Below are 20,275 nucleotides of genomic sequence, written 5' to 3' on the forward strand. Positions count from 1 at the left end.
CAGCGAAATTGGGCCCCATAAATCGTCCGCCGCTGACAGCACACTCCGTCTCCATTCGTCCTGGCGCTACAGGTTTATTGTCCTCAAATCCCATTCAGGAGAGTGACGGATGAGCCCCGGTGACCGGCCGCTTTTAACCTCTTCCAAGCCGGGCTACCGACCTCTCCCCCCCCGCCCCTACACCGTTGCCCAGCCAGACTCCCAGTACAGGAAAGGAACAGCAGCCAGTCAAAGAGGAATTAGGGATGCAGACAGGAGGGCAGCGGCACTGACCCTGAGCGGGAGACTTAATAGTTTAATCGGAGCCTTTTCAGCTGGGCTTTGTGTCGCCGCAGCCGGCGAGTGAGTGAGCATGAAGGACAATGGGGGGGGGGCTAATGCTGATTGATTGACTGTGCCCCCGGTGAGTGTATACGGGGCCCGGCAGTGTGTAGAACAGAACACAGCAAATCAGATTAAAATGCAAAGCAGCAGTGGTAACGGGGGTGGGGCGGGGGGCCGTGCTGGGTGGGGGTGTAAAAATAGTAATGCTTTATAAATATATGCTGAAAAGATTGGCGAGTCCCATGGAGATGACATTTGTTCAACTCCAAGAAGCACTGAAGTTCTTTGGCACACCCTGACCCCCGGGGGGTCTTCGGCCAGTCCACAGATTTCAGGGGAAGTTACAGTTTTGTAACTGAGCCCCACTGGACCTGGAGGGGCCACCATAAGGGGCTGTCTGTGACTGGCTTGCCCATGTGACTGGCACACCCATGTGATTGGCTTGCCCATGTGACTGGCTTGCCCATGTGACTGGCACGCCCATGTGACTGGCTTGCCCATGTGACTGGCACACCCATGTGATTGGCTTGCCCATGTGACTGGCTTGCCCATGTGACTGGCACGCCCATGTGACTGGCTTGCCCATGTGACTGGCCTGCCCATGTGACTGGCACACCCATGTGACTGGCACACCCATGTGACTGGCTTGCCCATGTGACTGGCCTGCCCATGTGACTGGCACACCCATGTGACTGGCACACCCATGTGACTGGCACACCCATGTGACTGGCAAACTCGCCCCACGCTGAACTAGCCAGAGTGACCTCGACCAGGAGTCTGAAAAAGACACAACTTCTTGGGGAATCGCCGAAACGTGATTATTTTTCCTGAAAAGCGTGGCAAAAATTTTAAAAGACTAATCGCAGCCTTAATGCGTGTAGCTCTGTTAATTGTTGGAGGCTCATTTTAGGTGGATAATTAAACAGCCGTCCCTTGATTAGATTAATCTGCCCCTCTGTGTCCTGCTGCCCGGTTTAAGTGCTCGTCCCCAGATCTCTACGCGGCTGACAGAGAGGGCAGCCTGCCGGAAAATCGGGCGGTAATTTGGGGCGAGGGGGGCACCCTGCTGTGCCGAGATCATAATTGCTTCTGTGGTGGCATAAGAGCGTTGCTGTGTCGCGTGGGGACGCTGCAGTCCCCCCCCCCATGCACTTCAGGAATGGTGCTGTTTACAGGGTGGGCCGCAGTTTAACTGAGCCACCACTGTCACCTCAGCCCGGCCCACTTTTACCCGGCTTCTTCGGCTCAGTAAAAATAACCGTCACCCTATTTTACTGCGGTGAGGAATTTATGTCTCAGGGTGTCGCCTTTCTGGCTTTTACAGGCATCGGAAAGTGTCTCGCTGCGTTTGATTTATAGGTTATTATTGAATCGGCGTGCCTTTATGGGGCACACGCTCATTATGAGATTAGACCCACGTGTGAGCCTTCGAGAGGGGGCGCCAGTGAGCCCACGGCCCCATCACTGCTCCTTCAGACAGAGGAGTGTATCCCTTGTTATCTCCATCAAACATGGCTGCCTAGCTGCAGATCGGAGGTGCCGTCTGTGCACGGCGGCGGCCCTGATGGAGAGCCCGAGTGTTAACGGCTCAGGGCGTTAACCCACGCGTCTGCGCTTAAAAGCGCCACAAATCTGTCTCCTTGTCAGGTTTATTAAAGCGGGGAGGCCTTGGCTAGGGGGGTCTCACGCGGCAGGCAGGCAGGTGGGGGGGATGACTCTCGCTGGCTTCCGGGGAGACGGGCAGCAAGTTTCACACAGCCGTCGAGATGTGTGTGCGTGTGTGTGTGTGTGTGAGAGGGTCTCCCTGACTTTACCTCCTCTTAGAAGGTGGAGGTCCACCACCCCACTGCCTCAGAAGAGATAGTGAATTTAATGAAGAACGCTCCTGATAAAAGAGTAAAATAACAAATGAATAAGTGAAGGAGTACGTGCAGCCTGACCCGCCTCGTCGGGTTTCCATGAATAATTGAAGGAATCTTCTTACCCAGTAGGTTCAGAAGATCGTCTCTGAGACACCGTCAGGTTCAAAGCAGAAAAATACCTGGATGCTCCATGGGCATTGTGGGTAATTAAGACCCAGCCGTCTGAGTTGACTCGAGGGTGAACTTGAGATTCCCGGGGCGGCCGTCTCGTTCGGAAGCGCTGACCCTGAGCCGTCCGCCGACGGGGGGTTGTGGGGGAGGGGGCGGCACCAGGAGCCACGATTGGCTGGGAGAGGTGGGGAGGTCCCTGGGTGAGATGAAGGATCACATGGGGCAGAGACTGCTGCTACAACAATGCAGCCCATCTGCTCACCCGCCTCCTCGCCAGAACAGCGTCTCTCTCACCGACGGCGGCCTCCCACCTTCCCGTCCGCTCGCACACGGCCATGGTGGGACCGCGTCCAAACCGCACGGCACCTCTCAAGGTTTCCCAAAAGAAGAAAAAGTTCCCTGGCATAGAACAGCTATCCTCACCCCGGTCTCTTCCCATGTGTTGCTGAAACGCTCGTTTGCATGCCGTCCATTTGGTTGGGGCTCCACAGCTCTCTGGGTGATATGTATTCGTTGGTCACGTGATGACAGATTGGAGGCTGGGGGATCCTCTGGGGGGTGCTGTTGAGTCTGTTCTATGTGTGTGCCCTCTGCTGACTCCCTTCTCTCACCCCCCCGCAGTTACCGGCTTCCCGTACCCGGCCGCGGGGGCCACAGTGGCATACCGAGGTGCCCATTTGAGAGGCCGGGGACGCGCTGTCTACAATACGTTCCGTGCCGCCCCCCCACCTCCGCCCATCCCAGCCTACGGAGCGTGAGTATCCATGTCCTGGGCCCTTGGGATTGCATGGGGGGGGGGGGTAAACACAGCGGTGCAGTTACACTCATATCTCCATAATTCTGTTGATTCTTTGTCCTGTAAACCCACCCCCCTCCCAAGAAACATTATATTTATTTTCGACACACCTGCATATCAGGGAGCCCCCGCACACTCAGGCGCTGCCATATCTGCAGGGGCACTGTGCCAACAGGCGCCACCTTGGGAGCAGCTGGCTGCCCGCAGGTAATATCGACACAGCTGCCCCCCTCCCCCGGCAAATGGCCGGGCTCTAACAGGCAACGCTGGTAATGGGGTGGGGGGGAGGGGCTCAAGAAGCCAGTGGGGGGGGCGTCATCGCATCGGGTATCGGCTATTAAATGAGCAGTGGAGTCTGCTTTTCAGAGCACTGCGCCACAGTCCCAGGGATGGTGGGGGGGTGAGACGGGGGGGGGGGGGGGGTTCCGATTACCGAGTCGCCGGCTCCCTCTCAGCAGGATGATTTATCTGCCACGGTCACGTGACGCGCTTGCCGGGCTCCGTGACGGAGCGGAGGCGATCGCCAAACGCACGCCACCTTCTAATAGAGCAGAAAATTGCTCTTTGATTCCGAAATCACCGTATTTTTCTTTCTGATGTGTCATTCTTTATTTTGCCGTGATGGCCGCCCACCCCCGCACCATCGTCACATGTATGTACCCGGCCGTTGGGAGCGCATGTGTGGTGTGGCCCATCCAGTGCTTACCGCCTCCCCTCTTCTGTCCGCAGGGTGGTGTACCAGGATGGGTTTTACGGCGCTGAGATTTACGTAAGTATAGGTCACTTCCTCGTCTTTGTCCCGCAATTCCCTCCCCCCACATGTCTTGCCGGGCCTGCGTCGATCGGGTTCTGCGGTACCCTGCCAGGAACCTCAGCAGTGGAATTTAAACACCCTCACGAGCGCCAGCACAGTGCCATATCCGTGTGATGTCACACCTTGGCACACAGGCCAACCTGAAGGCCGAGTCACCGAAGGCCTCCTCCCAGAATTAGGAGAGCACGACTGGCCCTACATTCCCATCACACCGCAGCCCACACAACCTCTCCTGTTTATACCCCACACCGGGCACCTGCAGGAGAGGGTGTCCCACCGCCCTGCTGGCTGACCTTGGGAAGCAAACAGCAGCCCGCCCGTGAGAACACATACAGGCACAGCTGCACTAGCCCTGTGTCAGGGGGCAGTGTGGGGCCCGCAAAGGTCACACCCGTGGCTACGCCCAAGGCCCGCAAAGGTCACACCCGTGGCTACGCCCAAGGCCCGCAAAGGTCACACACGTGGCTACGCCCAAGGCCCGCAAAGGTCACACCCGTGGCTACGCCCAAGGCCCGCAAAGGTCACACACGTGGCTACGCCCAAGGCCCGCAAAGGTCACACCCGTGGCTACGCCCAAGGCCCGCAAAGGTCAAACACGCGGCTACGCCCAAGGGCCGCAAAGGTCACACACGCGGCTACACCCAAGGCCACTAATGACCACACACACGGCTACACCCAAGGCCCACAAAGGCCACACACGCGGCTACGCCCAAGGCCCCCAAAGACCACACACGCGGCAACACCCAAGGCCACCAAAGGCCAAACATGTGGCTACGCCCAAGGCCCGCATAGGCCAAACATGAGTCTAAGCCCAAGGCCCACAAAGGCAAACACATGACTACAGCCAAGGCCACCAATGGCCAAACACGCGGCTACGCCCAAAGCCCCCAAAGGCCACACACGCGGCTACGCCCAAGGCCCCCAAAGGCCAAACATGCGGCAACACCCAAGGCCACCAAAGGCCACACACGCGGCAACACCCAAGGCCACCAAAGGCCAAACATGCGGCTACGCCCAAGGCCCACAAAGGCCAAACAAGCGGCTACGCCCAAGGCCCACAAAGGCCAAACAAGCGGCTACGCCCAAGGCCCACAAAGGCCAAACAAGCGGCTACGCCCAAGGCCCCCAAAGGCCACACACGCGGCAACACCCAAGGCCACCAAAGGCCAAACACATGACTACACCCAAGGCCACCAAAGGCCAAACATGCGGCTACGCCCAAGGCCCACAAAGGCCAAACAAGCGGCTACGCCCAAGGCCCGCAAAGGCCAAACACGAGTCTACGCCCAAGGCCCCCAAAGGCCAAACATGAGTCTACGCCCAAGGCCCACAAAGGCAAACACATGACTACAGCCAAGGCCACCAATGGCCACACACTCGGCTACGCCCAGGACCCCTGAAATTCACACATTAGGTCCCCAAAGGCCATTCATGGGGCCACACCAAGGGCTCCCAAAGCCAAACACGGGGCCACGCAGGGTCAAATGGTAAAGAACAGCATTTCCCAGAATTATTGGCTGCCAAGCCAGCTCAGCTCATAATTAAGCCTTATTGATATTAATTGGATATGTTGCAAACATATGTAACTTTTCTTGATGTTAGTAAAATATCTTCTCTTTAGTTGATTTGGTTGTGTAATTTTAATAAAACAGATTATAGTAATCAGTCCACTGGTTAATTGTTATAAATTTTAAATGTGATCTTTCATTGTATAAAAATGTATTAATAATTTAATCTGTATTAATAGCTTTATGGGGCAGTTACAGATTCATATGTATAAACATTTAGTAATTTTGATCATCTCTGCAATTATTCCTAAGAACAATTCATCACAATCTGAAAATTAAACCAATTCTTCACCTAACATATTCAGTTTTTCTGAATTTGAATCGGTTAGAATATTTTTTAAATAAAAAGGTGACATGATTCATTGTATCTATAGCTTCATCACATCTCATTAATTAAGAGTTGAGTTGGACTGAGAAACCGGCATAGGTATTGCTCCAGGGGCGGAGCCGGGAAACAACAGGGAGTACAGCGCCCTCTGGTGTCTCCTTATGAGACTGCTGGTAGGTTCTGAGTTCTGAGTGGCCAGGAACCGGACGGTCCATCCCTCAGCCTTTCAATCGTTACCACCACACCCCCCCCCCCCCCCCAGCGTGTCGCCCCTCGCCATCAGCCCTGGCCCTGGGCCCATCTGCCGCCCCGCCCAGTCCGAGTGCACATTGAGATATCCTGTTGCACTGCCAAATCGCCGCATGCGAATGACTGGCATCCCCTCCCGACCGCTTTGTCCTCGGTCTTATCCGAGTGCGCGGGCCTATTGCCCCGTCCTGCCTGATTCCCCTGCGCAGAGCCCCGCCGATTTATCTCCCCCGCTCATGTGATCCACCTCTGCCGTTCCCCGGACACCTCCCCCCCCCCCGGCCTTCGTTAAAGTGGCATTGTTTCCGACAGTCTGTCAGGAGGTATTAGGCGGTCAGCTGACCGCGGCTAAGCGGCAAAAGCTGCTTCTCCTTACATCAGCGTGTCTCGGACAAAGACCGGGCTGAGCCGGGCAAACGAGCGGGATCGCGGGGTCGCAGTGGCGGCCAGAGCTTCCAGGGACCTTGAGCTGAGCTGCTGGCCGCGGGTTCAGCACACAGCTGGGATGAGCTGTAGGTGTCACTGAATCCAACTGCAGTCATGTCACTTAGCCGCTCGGGTGAATTGTCAGCCGTCGGCTGCACCACATCTCCCGCGGCCTCTCTCAGGAAGCTCCTCCCCCCACGGGGAGGCACACGGGTGCAGAGGGGGCCATCTCAGGGCTCTCACAGCGGCCGCCGGCCATTCTGCCCCAGCTCCATGCCGGAGCATCGATCCAGTGCCTCAAAACAGATGGATGTGTCCCTTCATTACCTGCAGAAGGCCGCGGAGGGCACCCGCGCCGGCCATAAGGGGAGCAACAAATCACGCCGCCGCCGCGAAGCAAGAGTCGCTCCCCGTGCTCTTTCTCACTCCTACTGGGGAAGAATGAGTAAACAAACCTCTGCGGCCCCTGGGGTAGGGTACAGCAAGTGCCACCAGCAGTAATGGAGCGCACCGTTGTCACCTCCCGAGGCGAATTCCAAATTTGGGACGGCTTCCGCCTCGTCGCACCTTGGGCTCACGTGGGAAGTGCCGCAGCGAATCTGCTGTTGCTCCAGGGCGCCCTCTGCTGGCCAATGGTCATCCACTACCCCTCGGTGGCTCCTCTGCCCGTAAAATACAATGTCAGTCCCCCACACATTAAAATGTCCCCCTGTGCCTGGGTGCCAGGGGCCCCTCACTCAATGCTGGCACATTAATTAAAATCTTGTTAATTACCATGGTGCCTCAAGGAAAGGGTTGCTGGGAAGGGGAGGGGGGCTAGTGAATGCAGCCACTCCCCCTCCTCATTTTCAGAACAGTCCCATCTTCCTATCCTGGAAGATGCATATTAAACTGCTCTTAGAGGTTTTGCTCTGAACAAGTCCGCGCGCTAAAAGGAGCGTGATATCGGCGGCGGCCTGCAGGGGCAGCATGGTGTCTCCTGCATGGTGACACCCTGTGTTCCCATTGTGCTGCACGACACTGCCTCTCTAGCACAATGGGCTTTTCACAGCACCACTCATTACCAGCCGAGGCTCTTTGCGATACTACGTGCCGGCAAGGGGAGCTTTGTTTTTATCACGTTACATTTTCCCTGTATTGTAGCGTGAGCGGCCAGCCCTAGCTATCCGGCTGCACGCTGCAACTCGTAATTAGCTAATGCCGCTCCGGCGCTGTAGAGACATGCGGCGCTTTTCGCAGCTTCACCCGTATACGACCTGAGCTGGAGGCGCATGTCAAGGTTTGTTCAGATGTTTGGACCAGGTGGGAGTAGAGAAGAAGTAAAAATACACACGGTTTTGGCTGTGAGAGCCACAGGCTGCTGCTGTGATGAGATACAGCATTAGGGAGAGTGTTTGGGGGCCGCAGGTAGTGTGGGAGATAAGGACACACGCCCGCCTCCATGAGGCCAATTTCTGTCCTGGATGGTGCTCTGCTGCTGTGTGAACCACACATCCATCTTCCAGCTGCTTATCCAGTACAGGTTTCCAGGAGGGCCTGGAGCCTATCCCAGGCCGCACAGGGTACAAGGCAGGGGAGTACTCTGGATGGGATGCCAGTTCACTCACACACACACACTCACAATCATACATCACAGGCAATTTAGAGATGACAGCATGAGTTACTGTACCATTTGTTAATTAAATATTAGCAGTAATTTTAACAGTAATAGATCTGCGTGACCCCAGTAGACGCAGCTATGGGGTAACACAGGTGTCCCGGGGTGCAGCATAGTTGGTGGGGGGTCTTTGTTTGCCCGATGTGTCTAACGCTCAGTGTCATCCACAGGGGGGCTACGCAGCGTATAGATATGCCCAGCCACCAGCCGCAGCCGCAGCAGCTTACAGCGACAGGTAAGAGATCGTCTGGCCACAGCGCCCCCTTCTGGGTGGCCCTGCCATTGAGGAAAAAGTGACAGATTTTAACTCAGGGCAGGAACAAAAGACATCACCCATGTTCTCTGAGGCGAATGAGGGAAAATAAAACAGAGGAGAAATGGCCACATACGAGCTTGCAAGCCGTCGGCTATCGATAGGCTGGAGTACCAAGCACACGCCGGTCAGCAGCCTGCAGCCAGATCGCCAAAAAGCCATAGTGAGGCCAGGTGTCCCTGGTGCTGCCGACTGGGGAGCTGTCAGTGATTTATCCAGCCCGTGGAGGGCCCTGTCAGGCTGGATCAGGGTGGCCGGTAATCTAATCTGGGAGAGATTGAGCGTGTCACTTGTGATAACGTACGCCCTGCCTGGGCGCCTGAACACCCCAGATAATGTGAGATTTATCAGAACTGGAGGCAGCTCAAATTATGAGGAGCGGAGATGGGCGGCCGCTGCAATTGGACAGCTGCATTATTCTGTCCCTTTTTTTTATTTTTTTAATATATTTTTTTCTTTTATTTATTTATTTATTTGTTATTCTGTTGGGGTTCTTTGGATGGTGGTTAAAAGGCGTAGCTGTTGAATAAATGTGTAAGAGAAAAGCTGTTTCCCTGGGTGGAATAGAGGGGGGATGAGTGGAGAGGAGAGGAGAGGAGAGGAGAGGGGGAGGGCAGGGAAGAGTGAGCTGGTGAGTGAAACGGTAGGAGTGACCTGGAGTCCACTGGCAAGCTCAGGTCTAAAATTCGGTCTCCTCAAAACTCACAGCCGGTGAACCTTCCCGACCTTTGGGGGGCTGGGGGGGGGGAAGTCTGGTAGTCACCAAAGAGACTAATCCTCGATGTAACCACCCCCGCCCCCCAGAGAAACCCCCAGCCCCCCTTTCCAATTTCACGCACCAGACCTGACCTTTGATATTTTAATCCCTGATGACAAAACAAGGGTAAGTTTGATATTTTGGCCATGTGTAATAACCATGCCCGGGCCAACTTTTGAAAAATAATTCCAGCCCTGCCCCCCCTTGGCACCACACCCCCACACTTCTCCCTGTTCCTCTTCTTTCCCCTCGTTGATTCGGTGCCCTCGCTCCTTGGCTGGGAGACTCTTATCTGCTCCCCACAGACCCTCATTTGCAAGCATGTGTTTGGAGAAAGAGAGTAAATAAATGAATAAGGCAAGTCTAGTAAATAAATATATAAGGCGGCGTGCCCCCCGCAGAAGGAAATTGGGGGGATTAGTTCCGAACCAACGACAATGAAAAGGCTGGGAGTTAACCCACAGCACAGCGGGGGTGAACAAGAGGCGAGTGGGGGGGGGCGTGGACCATGGGGAGGCCCCACACAGTGGCATCACCCGGTCGTAACCCTCCAGCGCACACACACACCCGCAGTGCGAGGCGCTCCACCTTCACCACATCCCACCACAATATAAACACCTCTAAGTGTAAGGGGGTGGAGTGTGTGTGTGTGTGTGTGTGTGTGTGTGTGTGTAACACCAGACAAACTCAGACTAACCTTGAAAAAGTCAGCTGGAAACTTTGACACAGTGACATCTTCTCCTGGAAGAAAACAGCAGCACATACACAAAAGCAGCAGAGCGAAAATCGATACGGTGTTATGGACCCGGGGTCTGACACTGGCGCAGAGCTGGGGGGTGTGGGCGGAGGGGCCGCCACTCGCCCTGATGCCTGTGTCCCGCTCTCTCTCCCATAGCTACGGCAGAGTCTATGCAACGGCAGACCCGTACCACCATACGATCGGACCAGCGGCCACATACAGCGTGGGCACTATGGTGAGTTCATGCATCCTCCCATCCTCTGGAAAGTCCAAAATTAACCGGCACCCCCCATTTTTACACAAAAGGCCCCGGCATGCCGGGATCCTCCATGGGGTGTCGCTTAGTGCCACCTGCTGGACGCAGGGTGGATATACTGATGAGTGTGAGTTAGCAGGGAGCTGGTACACTCTGCATGCACTCACAGTTACAGGGTATTTATTACCAAGAATCCATTTCTGTTATCGCCTGTTAGCTCATTTCCAGCAGCACTATGCAGGCCTGAATTTTAGCTGTCAGAGGAATCATTGCCATACACCGGGAAATGTCTCAGAATGTTCCGGAACTTTGTCAGGTGACCGCAAGCCGTGGCGTGCTGACGTGAGACCTTTGAGTCCAAGCTGTGACCACTTCCGTAATTGAGAGGAGGGGTCCCATGGCTCCCCTTCCCCTTGGGGCCAAATGTCTCACGTCCCTTTTTTTAACCCCACCCCCAAAACCTACCCTCCCCTCTCCCCCCCCCCCCCCCCCCCCATTTGCAATCGATTTCAAATTTTTCAGGGATGCAGTCGAGCGTTAATGTTTGTTTTTAGCTAGCTTTTGCAGCTAACATCAAAGATGAAAAAAACCCTCAAAGAAAATTTAGGGCGCCCCAAAAATACAGGAAACCCCTACGGTCCATTTTACTCTGTGGCCGTGGGTAGGGACTCCAGCACTTTTCCGGAAAGATTAGCGGCCATCAAGGGCGTTCCGCAGCGTGCCGTGGGAGAGTACAGAAAGAGAGATAAAAAATAAACAGAAAAGGAGGAGAGAGACTGCATCGTACCCACCTCCCCTGCCCACGAGGTTTATCGGACGAGCGCTCTGCTTTAGACAAATGACTCGAATTTACCAAGCCGACATGCGTGTGATTTTTAAAACCGTACAATTCCCCGGTGCAGCTGCTAGCTAAAAGCTTTCATTAATTAAGACATTTTTTTCCTCTTCATTTACTTAATTAAAACTGTGGCTTGTGTTGCTGAAGTTTTTTTTCTGTATAATTTTTCTTTTTTTTTCAAAATTTCTTCCCTTTCTTCCCACTGCAGTTTCCTCGTCACCCCATTCTCTTAGACGGGCCCAACCTGTTCCCTCTCCTACACTCTTTAAATTTGGGGTTGGGTGGGATAGGAGGGAGGGGGTGTGGCCAGGAAGGTGTTTTGGTAGTGCATAAACAGCTTAAAGGTGCACGGTGAAGCCGAACTGTCTGCCTGACGAACCTGCCAACGCTTCAGCTTTAATTATTTAATCATATTTGATTAGCACCTCCTGAGGAACGAGTCAGGCTTCCGCCTTAAAAGCCATTCAGTAATGAGTTCCTCAGAGGTTGCACAAAACTCTTCTTGCAGATCTCCAACGTGCTAAAATTGCAAATTTATGCTACGTTTATGAAAAGTTTTGCATAAGGGAGAGCCCCCCCCCCCCCCCCCATCTCAAAAAAGGAGTGGGGGTTAGTCTTTGAAGATCCAGGGGTTTAGCCCTTTAAGGCAGGCGAAACAGTGGTGCGGCTTAGTAGAGCATGATGTACATTTGTTCACTGTGGGTAAGCAGAGCCAGGCAGAGGTGCAGCTCCCCCCCCCTTTGGTGCTGCCCGGAGTCGGATGCTGAAGCCGAAGCGCTGATGCTAAAATGGGCATCTGAACTCTTAATACGAAGCACCCTATGGAGTGCAGTGCAGAATCTAATATGTCTCTCCCTCAGTTGCTGGATTGAATGGATGTATTTGGTTGACGTCGCCTGCAGACTTAAAGTCAAGTTTGTCACTACCAAACAGGCCTGACCCCCCCCCCCCCCCCCCCCCCAAATACACACCGCTAGATATTTGTCCTGCCACGAGTGGTACGTGACGCAGACCTCTCCCTCAGTCCGGCCTTCTCTCAGAGCCCTAGGCGCAAAAAAGGGAAGAAATTTTTGGAAAAAAAAAAATAACCAACAAACAAGCTGCTTCTATACTGATTGGAACTTTTTTTTCATCTTTGATGTTACAGGCTAGCCTATACAGAGGAGGGTACAGTCGCTTCACTCCCTACTAAAGAGAGGGAAACATTGCCCCCAACAAACAAACAAACAAACAAACAAACAAACACCTACTTCTTCGTGGAAAACTAAATCAATCACAAAGCTTCCAGGTCACAGTGCTGGCCCTCTCCTATTCATCTCAAGATGATGTTACATTTGAAGAGTATCCTAACTGTCGCTATCTCACTGTGTCATTATTTTATAGAATGTTACAATTTATTATTTTTTTTTGGTTTCTGTTGTAATGTACCCGTCTGTATATAATGTGTATCCTGGGTTTGTTTCTGTGCTGAAAGTGGGGAAATCCGTGGGGGGGGGGGGGGAGGGATTGGGAGGTGGGGCTGTGTCAGAAAGGCATTGTATTGTACTGTGATAGTAATGATGAGAGGGCAACCTTATTGATGCCTAACAAAGGACTATTGATGGAGAATTTACGTGGAGCACACACAGATATATCAAAAATTTTGTCAGTCAACAAGTTTTAAAATTTAAACCAATGTGTGTGAGGGTGGGTAAAATGAGGTCGTACCTGGGAGGGGGAAGGCTGTCGCTGAGGAGATGAGCCCTAACATCAATCTTCATTGCGCTTCATTGCGGAGCGTCTTGTAGGCCACACCAACCCAACCCATTCTTCATTCACTCAGCCTCACCCTCTGCTGGCTGAATGTGGTCAATGCAAGTCATAGTGGCCACCTACCTGGTGCTTTGACCCCCTGCGCATGCTTGTTGAGAAAGCACCCGTGACACAGAATCAAGTGTTCCGGGGTGGGAGTGGTCAGGGGAGGGGCTATAAGTGGTTGTGTAGCTCATTGGTCCTGGCCATGCGCTTAGAGGGTATACTTCAGTTTGGAAAGCGAATTGTATTGGAACACAGGTGCTATTGCTATCTGGTGACAGGCTGTGTGAGGTTCTAGTGAAACCGGTGATCTGCTGGCCTAATGCGATTGCACTGGCCACCCGGAGGAAGCATGTATCACATTACCACCCGCCGGCTTTAAGAGATTCATACCCTGCTCTGAGTCTCCCCAAGAAGCAGGAGTCACCACTCATATTTATGTTCCTGCAGTCAACATCTGCAAGACGTCGAGATGCTTTCGTTGAGTCAGTCTACCTGCATTTAGCGGGTTAAGATGTTAATAATGACCAGTCCTCTACATTATCTCCATGATTCACCGAAAAGGCGGAAGGAATCTCCTGAATGTTATTACCTTGGGGTGGAGGGGAGCAGCCTTTGAAATGGCAATAACCATGAGAGAGATATGGGGCTTCCGCAGGAGAGCTGCAGGTGCGAGGGGCTGCCGAGCCGCTGTCACAGAGACCGATCGATCTTTATCAGGCCGCATTCATCAGGGCGCCCTCTCTGGTGGGAGAGACGCCCTCCATCCCGCATAAAATCTGATGACAGTGTGGAAAAACAAGTGATGGAAAACCCAGATGCTCCCAGCCCACTTCGCTTTTGGTGCTTAACGTCTTAAAGAGCTTTTCCTGATAATCTACAACAGCCCCCCCGACACACACACACACACACACACACACAACATGCCCCACCAGCCGTGCCAACAGCCTCCACAGTGTGATCCTTACCATCGGAAACACTTTGATAGGCACCCCTTCCCGGTAGGGGCATAAATCAGGGCCCCCCTCGATTCCGGGGAGTTAAGGGGGTGGAAGAAAAGCAGCCTGGGAGGCAATTTCCTTGACAGATCAAAGATAAAAGTGTTCAGTCAATAAGCACTGATTTCATTTGAAGATAGAGCAGATACGCGACATGGAGGCAACCGCTCAACGCTGCCTCGGCCAGACCCAACATCCACCCGGCACTCTTCCAATGACACACTACTGCTATGGGGGGCCCCATAATGTTTTTTTGCCCTCTTCCTTGTCCCGTTTGGGCAAGATTTAAGATGAGATATTGAACTTGTGCTGTCTGGTTGACAGCCAGGTGGCTGGGGGGCCACTCAGGAGGGCCCTGATCTGCTTCCTCCTCTGGGCCTTGGCAGTCCTCTGGAGCCCACCCCCTTACAGTTTCCTCTGCCCCCCGACTCGCCCGGGATGCCTTACCTCCCCAGCTCTGCTGCATTCACTCGGCACTCCGGGATTCCCAGACATTATGGAGATGCACGCATCCTTTCCTGTGATGCATGGCCGCATTTTCAGCACACACATGCACACATGCACACACACACACCTCCCCAATCACGTCTGTAGTCTCCAAGGCAAATTCATTTATAATGCTCCATCGTGTTAGAGCCTGGCCACATTGGCAGTGTGCAGTGTGCAGTGTGCTATCACAGGCATCACAGTGAAACACCCTCGGTAGTGGCTGATCACATGATCACACCGTCCTCAGTGAGCTCCCTCATCGGCCAGCATGCAACTCTTAGCCTACCACTCGACTGCGCACCAATTTGCAGTGGAGATAAACACTGGCAGCTTTCACACTTTACATGTCCATAACTAAGTAAAAATTTGGAATAGACTCTTTCTGCTTTTTAATTCCGTTATCTGATCCCAGCTTAGTCAATGACCAAATCGGAGCTTTTTCTACAGCAGGGCAAAGGGCAGCATTTGAGAAAAATCCACGGCCTGTAAAAACCAGCCGCTAAGTGGCAGTGGAGTACAGGTCCCAGGTCAGTGTGGACGTGTCCGACCAGCCCGTGTAAATAGCCCCTGTCCTCATATCCCCTTTACTGTTTGTTTCTGCTTTCATTTTGGCACTTTACGTGTTCGCTTTTCAATTTAGTTCCATTTTTATAAGGTGTTACATTTATAGGACGTAACATGACATACCAGTATGTGTATTATAGTATAAGGTGTTTAAAAATAAAGATAATATTTATTAGCTTATTAAATGATTATAGCATTATCATTAGATTTAAAAAAATGTAGTACAAAAGTCTAGATTAAAAAATGTTCCTCCTTTTATATATTAATATTAGGGTTACATCATGGATACATTTTTATATTATTAAGAAAAAAAGGCTTTAAATCACACTGTTTATACCTTTTTTGAAGAGGAGAAATTGGTGGCATCTTTGTATGTGTTTCTGATCTTATAATTATGTGAAATGTGTTGTTGAGCTATATTATTGTATGTATACACTGTGTCTAAATAACCAATAGGAATTAAAGCTGCTCTCTGACCATAAAGGAGTTTAAATCGTTGTTCCATTTAAAGTGACGCACACCTTTTTAAATGACTGCCCCTGTGTCCTCTTCCGCCACCGCAGTGCAACACGGCTGGAATCACAGCAAGCGGCGCACTTGGGGGGCCTTTGTTGTTCCCCCAGTGATTCGCAGGCATGATCTCATTCTAAATTAGAGAAGGGGGGGCACAGCTCTGTTAGTCCAAAAGGACAAAGGTGGGAGCCGAGGCACAGGTGCTGTGCGGGGGGCACCGGCCCTTTAAGTCTGCTCCTTAGCCGCACCCCGGCCCCCACCCACATGCTCCTTATCCTAGACGCTCTTGGTAAATAAATTCATCTTCAGTCCAGCTGCTTTTTGCCGTTGTCGCTTTAGAGGAGTAATCGGCTTCACCACCCTTCCCCTTCCGTTTCCTACTTTTTATCTTTGCGGCAGGGAAACTCCTAACGAGCCAAATAAATCCCGCGTCACAGACAGAAAGCGAACGAAGTCTGAGAAAGGTTGGAGGAGGCGGATGTCTAAATGAATGTTGAAGCTTGCCAGGCAACGTAGAGAACCTCTCCCCCCCCCCCCCCACCCCACCCCCCGTCAAGCACGGATGCGTCCGTGAGCCATTAAATGATTGCCAGTTTAATTGGCTCTGTTAACGCCGTCATTTGCGAGATGGCCCCATGGGCCGGGCTCCAGGACAAAATGGCGGCATCTCTCTCTCCTCCTTTCCCCGCGCCGTGACCCTCGGCCGCGTTGCCTTCCTTCGGGCTTTCGGCCTATATGGCCGTGTGCTTTCTGTTTAAACAGAGGTACCACCTGGCCGATGGGTACGTAGGCCCCTCCCCCAGCTGAGTTCTGAGGGAGCTGCACACCTTGTTTTTGGCTTTTTGGGGGTAGGGGGGCTGCAGCAGAGAATCTTTCTTGAAAAGTTTTAAAGCTGCAGTTGTGAAACCTTCGGCAGAGGTTCCCACGTCAGGTTGCCGGTGGGCGCGATGCGTCTTTCTGCACAGCCTTGCTGGCACCTCACTCTCATACTAGCAAATGACAGTCACGGCTCGGCGTTGCCATGCCGATAAAGGCCCCACACCAACCCGCGCTGGGCTTTATACATGGGAACAGAACAGAAGGCTCTTCCTCCGGCGCCTGAAGGACACTCTCAAGTTAGCTGTCCCACCTCAGGTGTCAACAGACTCGGGTGACGGCGTCCTGCCCTTGATGCCAGAGAACCACGACAAGACAGACAGTCCATCAGGCTCGCCGCCGTCCGGCAAGATGAGGTTCTTTAATGAAGTCTTGTCCTGTCCTGTCCTGTCCTGGGCCATCAGATTTGATTATGGCGATGTTCCCCAGTCGTGTGGCGGGGGAGAAGGAATGGAGAGCTGAGTCGTGGGCCTCCTGCCACCATGTGGTTTGTGTTCTTAACCCGCTGGCAGTGATACACACACACACGCACGGACGTGCGCATAGGAGCACACACACACAGACACACACACCAAAGCACAGGCTCTGTGAAGCCAGTGTCCTCAAAACATCATCGCAGGCGCGAATCAGAACACGACTCTGGAATCTTTTCAGCTTATAATGCAGGAATTAAAACAAAAAGAATTTTTTTTTAATTAACTTGACGCACACCTTGCATGTAGGTTATTCATTTTATGACTTTAATCCTGCTTTTCTTTGAAAATCAGCTACTTTTTCCTCTTTTGAGGACATGCAGTCATTTAAAATGGTGCCATTAACCCACCATCCTGTTTTTTATATATATATATATATATATATATATATTCTGTCATATTTTGTCAAGGGATTTGTACAAAAACAAAAAGCAAGCAAAAAAGTTATTCCCTGTCCATGTACATATGTATGAACACATCCTGTAGGCTTTTATATCTATATCTATATTTATTCATCCCTCTAAAGGTCCTAAATGTGTATTTGGTATACTGCTGAAAAAAAACGTTAGATGTATAGCGTGTAATGTATTTTAATTTCCTGTTTATCTGATATGTTTAAAAGAGGAACATCTAGAAATATTTATATTAATTTGTGTGTTATCTAGCTTCACGGAGAGTTTTTGATTTACCAGAATCTTCCATTTCATGTCGACATATTCTGTAAATGAAGTATCTATACAATATATGATTGTTTTATGTGTCAGTGTGAAGAAAATATGAAATTTAAAATGTTTATCATCAAAAATGAATATACTTCCTGCCTTAAAGAACCAGGCATCATCCTCTGCTGCTTCTCCCATGTTATTCATAGATTTATTTGCCTGATGTCTTATTTTATTTATATATTTTTGTTTGCAGTTGTTTCGGAGACGACCGTTGACAGAACAGCATGCTCTCTGCGCAGCGCCGTAGTGCTGAAACGTGCTTTCCAGCAGGCGGGGGCGGGGGGCTGTTGAGGGGGGGGGGCAGGGCTGCAGCACAGGGCTTCTCAATCCATTAACTTCTCTTGGAGTTTTTGCCTTTAGTGATTAATATGTTTGTCAGCGCGGGCTGCACTCGGGCAGAGGCCGGGGGGGGGGGGGGGGGGGGGTGGGGGGGGGGGGTGCCAGGTGAGGCAGGGGGGGCATGCCGTCTCTGTCCCGCTTGTGTAGCGGCCTTGAAAAGGCAAGGTGATGTTCCTGAAGGAAGGGAGTCCCCCCCCCCGGAGCATAGGGAGCGTGCTTGCTCTGCTCAGGGATGAGGAGTGTGAGGTCATTGGCGAGCCGTGCAGCACCTGTTTACCTCCTGCTGTAGGTCCACACCGTGCCATGCGACTCTCCCCAATAGGGGGCGTCTGCGGGTACAGGGGCACCGGGAAGCTGTGCCTCTCTTTGGCTAGAGCGATATGAAGGGCTGGATGACGGCTGAGTCTGGGCAACACGCGCCTCACTCCCTCCCTCTCAGCTCCTGCACGCTGGGTTTCAGCTCCTCCTCTTTACCCAGAATACCTCCTGTGCAAGTGAGCCTTGCTCCCCAGTCTCTTCATATCACCTTAACACCGTGTGTTGAGTCGCTCTCGTTTTCCCGAGCCTGTCTCCTGCTCCACATGTGTGTGCCGCCCCTGTCATCCATGCCCCTGTTCATGCTAAGCGGGAATCCGCAGTGTCGGCGCTCTCATTTACGAATGTCTGCTTATTCTCTTCTGTTTTAGTAAATAAAAAACAAAGAATACCGTATCAAGTACCCGGCGGACATCAGCGAACGAGATGGAAAACAACCGCGATGAAGGAAGCGGGGAAAAGCATACAAAATACACACCATTGAGAAACCGACAGAAACACAAAAATCCACCAAAAATCCACAAAAAAAAAAAAAACAACAAAATAGGAAGGAGCCCTTCTATCAAGGCTGGCAGGGGACAGACGACCGGGACGCAGCTCGGCACGTGGCGGAGACAGCGCCACGCTAGCTGGAGGTGGGGGGAGGGGGGCAGGGAGTGAGTAGCCTTCGCCGGGGACAGCCTTGCAGGGTGGAAGGGACAACGAGGACGAGCACCTGGATGAGGAGCGGTCAGTCACCATAAAACTTTTTATTTTTATAAACTTTTTTAAGTTTATGATTTCAGAAAAGTAAAGTGTATATAAATATATATATAAATATATATATGTATGGATGTATAAATATGTTTTAAAAAGGAAATAAAGAGCCGCAGTCAGAATGCTTGTTGTGCTGATGAGCAGGGGAGGGCGCCCCCTCTGCTCCCGCCGTGTGCCGCCGGACGCAGGGGGGGCCCTGTGCAGCCAGACACGATTCCCAGCTTGCAAACACCACAGCGGGGCAAGACCGGCTCATCCCTGGTTGGGGGGCATCACAGGTCCTTCCTCTGATTGGGGTCATTGAGGGAGGGGGAGTGAGGTTAGAGATGATCTTCCTGTCTTTGGCCTTCCTGCCAGGCCACCGACTTGAGCTGCGTTATCCTGGGACCTGTACTGCAGGTCCGCTTCATACGAGCCTCAGAGAGATATTCCGGACCTTCCGGGAGACAGAGAGGTCAGAGTGGGCCCCGGCAGCCAGCGTGGGGGGGGGGTGCTTATTGTAGAATCAGATGGGATAAAGGCCCCCTGTTCCTGCAGCCGCCTTTGATATGGGAGAGTGGGCACAAGTGCAGAAGCTACAAAAGCACGACACCCCCCAACCTAAGGATCGGGAACGAGGCGTGTGATCAGAGCTCTCGCAGCGGCAAAAAAAGAAAACAAAAAATCACAGGAGCTGAGAAAATGGTGACATTTATCAGCACATGCTGGTCATAGCAATGGCTGGACAGGACACCGGGGTGCTAACGGCAGTCACTGCAAGACGGGAGGGGTGCAAAAACAAGGCCGGACCCTCGGAGGCGGCCCTGCTCTCGAGGGAAGGACCTGCAGATGCACTCACCCCCATCCAGGCACAACAATGTTCAGGATCCTGGGACCTGTTAGGGGAGCCCTCTCCTGAAAGGAGAAGTACACGTTGAGCACAGCTATGCAGAAAAGAGCCGCTGTCTCCTGACCCGCCGTCCCAGGCTGTTGGCAAGGTGCTGTCGAATCGTGTTGGGCACAGCGATTCCCGAACCCAGTGCTACCAAACCGTCATGTTGTGGTGTTGTTGTCTGGTGGATGTGCTGTGTAGTAAACCACTTTTGTACATAGTGTCGGGGGGGGGGGAGGGCTACTAATGAAGGGAATTTAAGTTATCTGGATTGCCACCAAAGCTCCACCCATCCATCTCAGAAATGGGCTCTTTTTGGCTCCTGGGAGGTGAAATAAAGTACGATGGGCACCAGTTTCGTCAAAGGGTTGCAAACAAAGTTTTATTAGAATCTGTTATCATTCTATTTATATCAAACTTGACTTTAGCGATATCCTTATATATAAACATTGTATTGATAACAT

General features: G+C 52.2%; 1 protein-coding gene across 7 annotated transcripts in view; it reads left to right on the top strand.

Annotated features, from left to right (window-relative positions):
- rbfox3a (RNA binding fox-1 homolog 3a) overlaps positions 1-18,728 on the top strand; it is a 421,773-nt gene extending 403,045 nt beyond the window's left edge. For 6 of the 7 annotated variants that reach the window (XM_049015628.1, XM_049015627.1, XM_049015625.1 and 3 more), the window contains 5 exons: positions 2,979-3,111; positions 3,883-3,922; positions 8,366-8,430; positions 10,161-10,239; positions 12,246-16,904. In XM_049015628.1, the coding sequence (XP_048871585.1) occupies positions 2,979-3,111; positions 3,883-3,922; positions 8,366-8,430; positions 10,161-10,239; positions 12,246-12,290 (362 nt within the window). In that variant the 3' untranslated portion in view covers positions 12,291-16,904. Of the gene's footprint in view, positions 1-2,978; positions 3,112-3,882; positions 3,923-8,365; positions 8,431-10,160; positions 10,240-12,245; positions 16,905-18,555 lie in introns of those variants that run through there. The other variant, XM_049015626.1, reaches the window with a different exon arrangement.
- Positions 18,729-20,275: the final 1,547 nt, after the last annotated feature.

This window comes from Brienomyrus brachyistius, chromosome 5 (assembly GCF_023856365.1).
Source record: "Brienomyrus brachyistius isolate T26 chromosome 5, BBRACH_0.4, whole genome shotgun sequence".
In the NCBI taxonomy this organism is placed as follows: Eukaryota; Metazoa; Chordata; class Actinopteri; order Osteoglossiformes; family Mormyridae; genus Brienomyrus; species Brienomyrus brachyistius.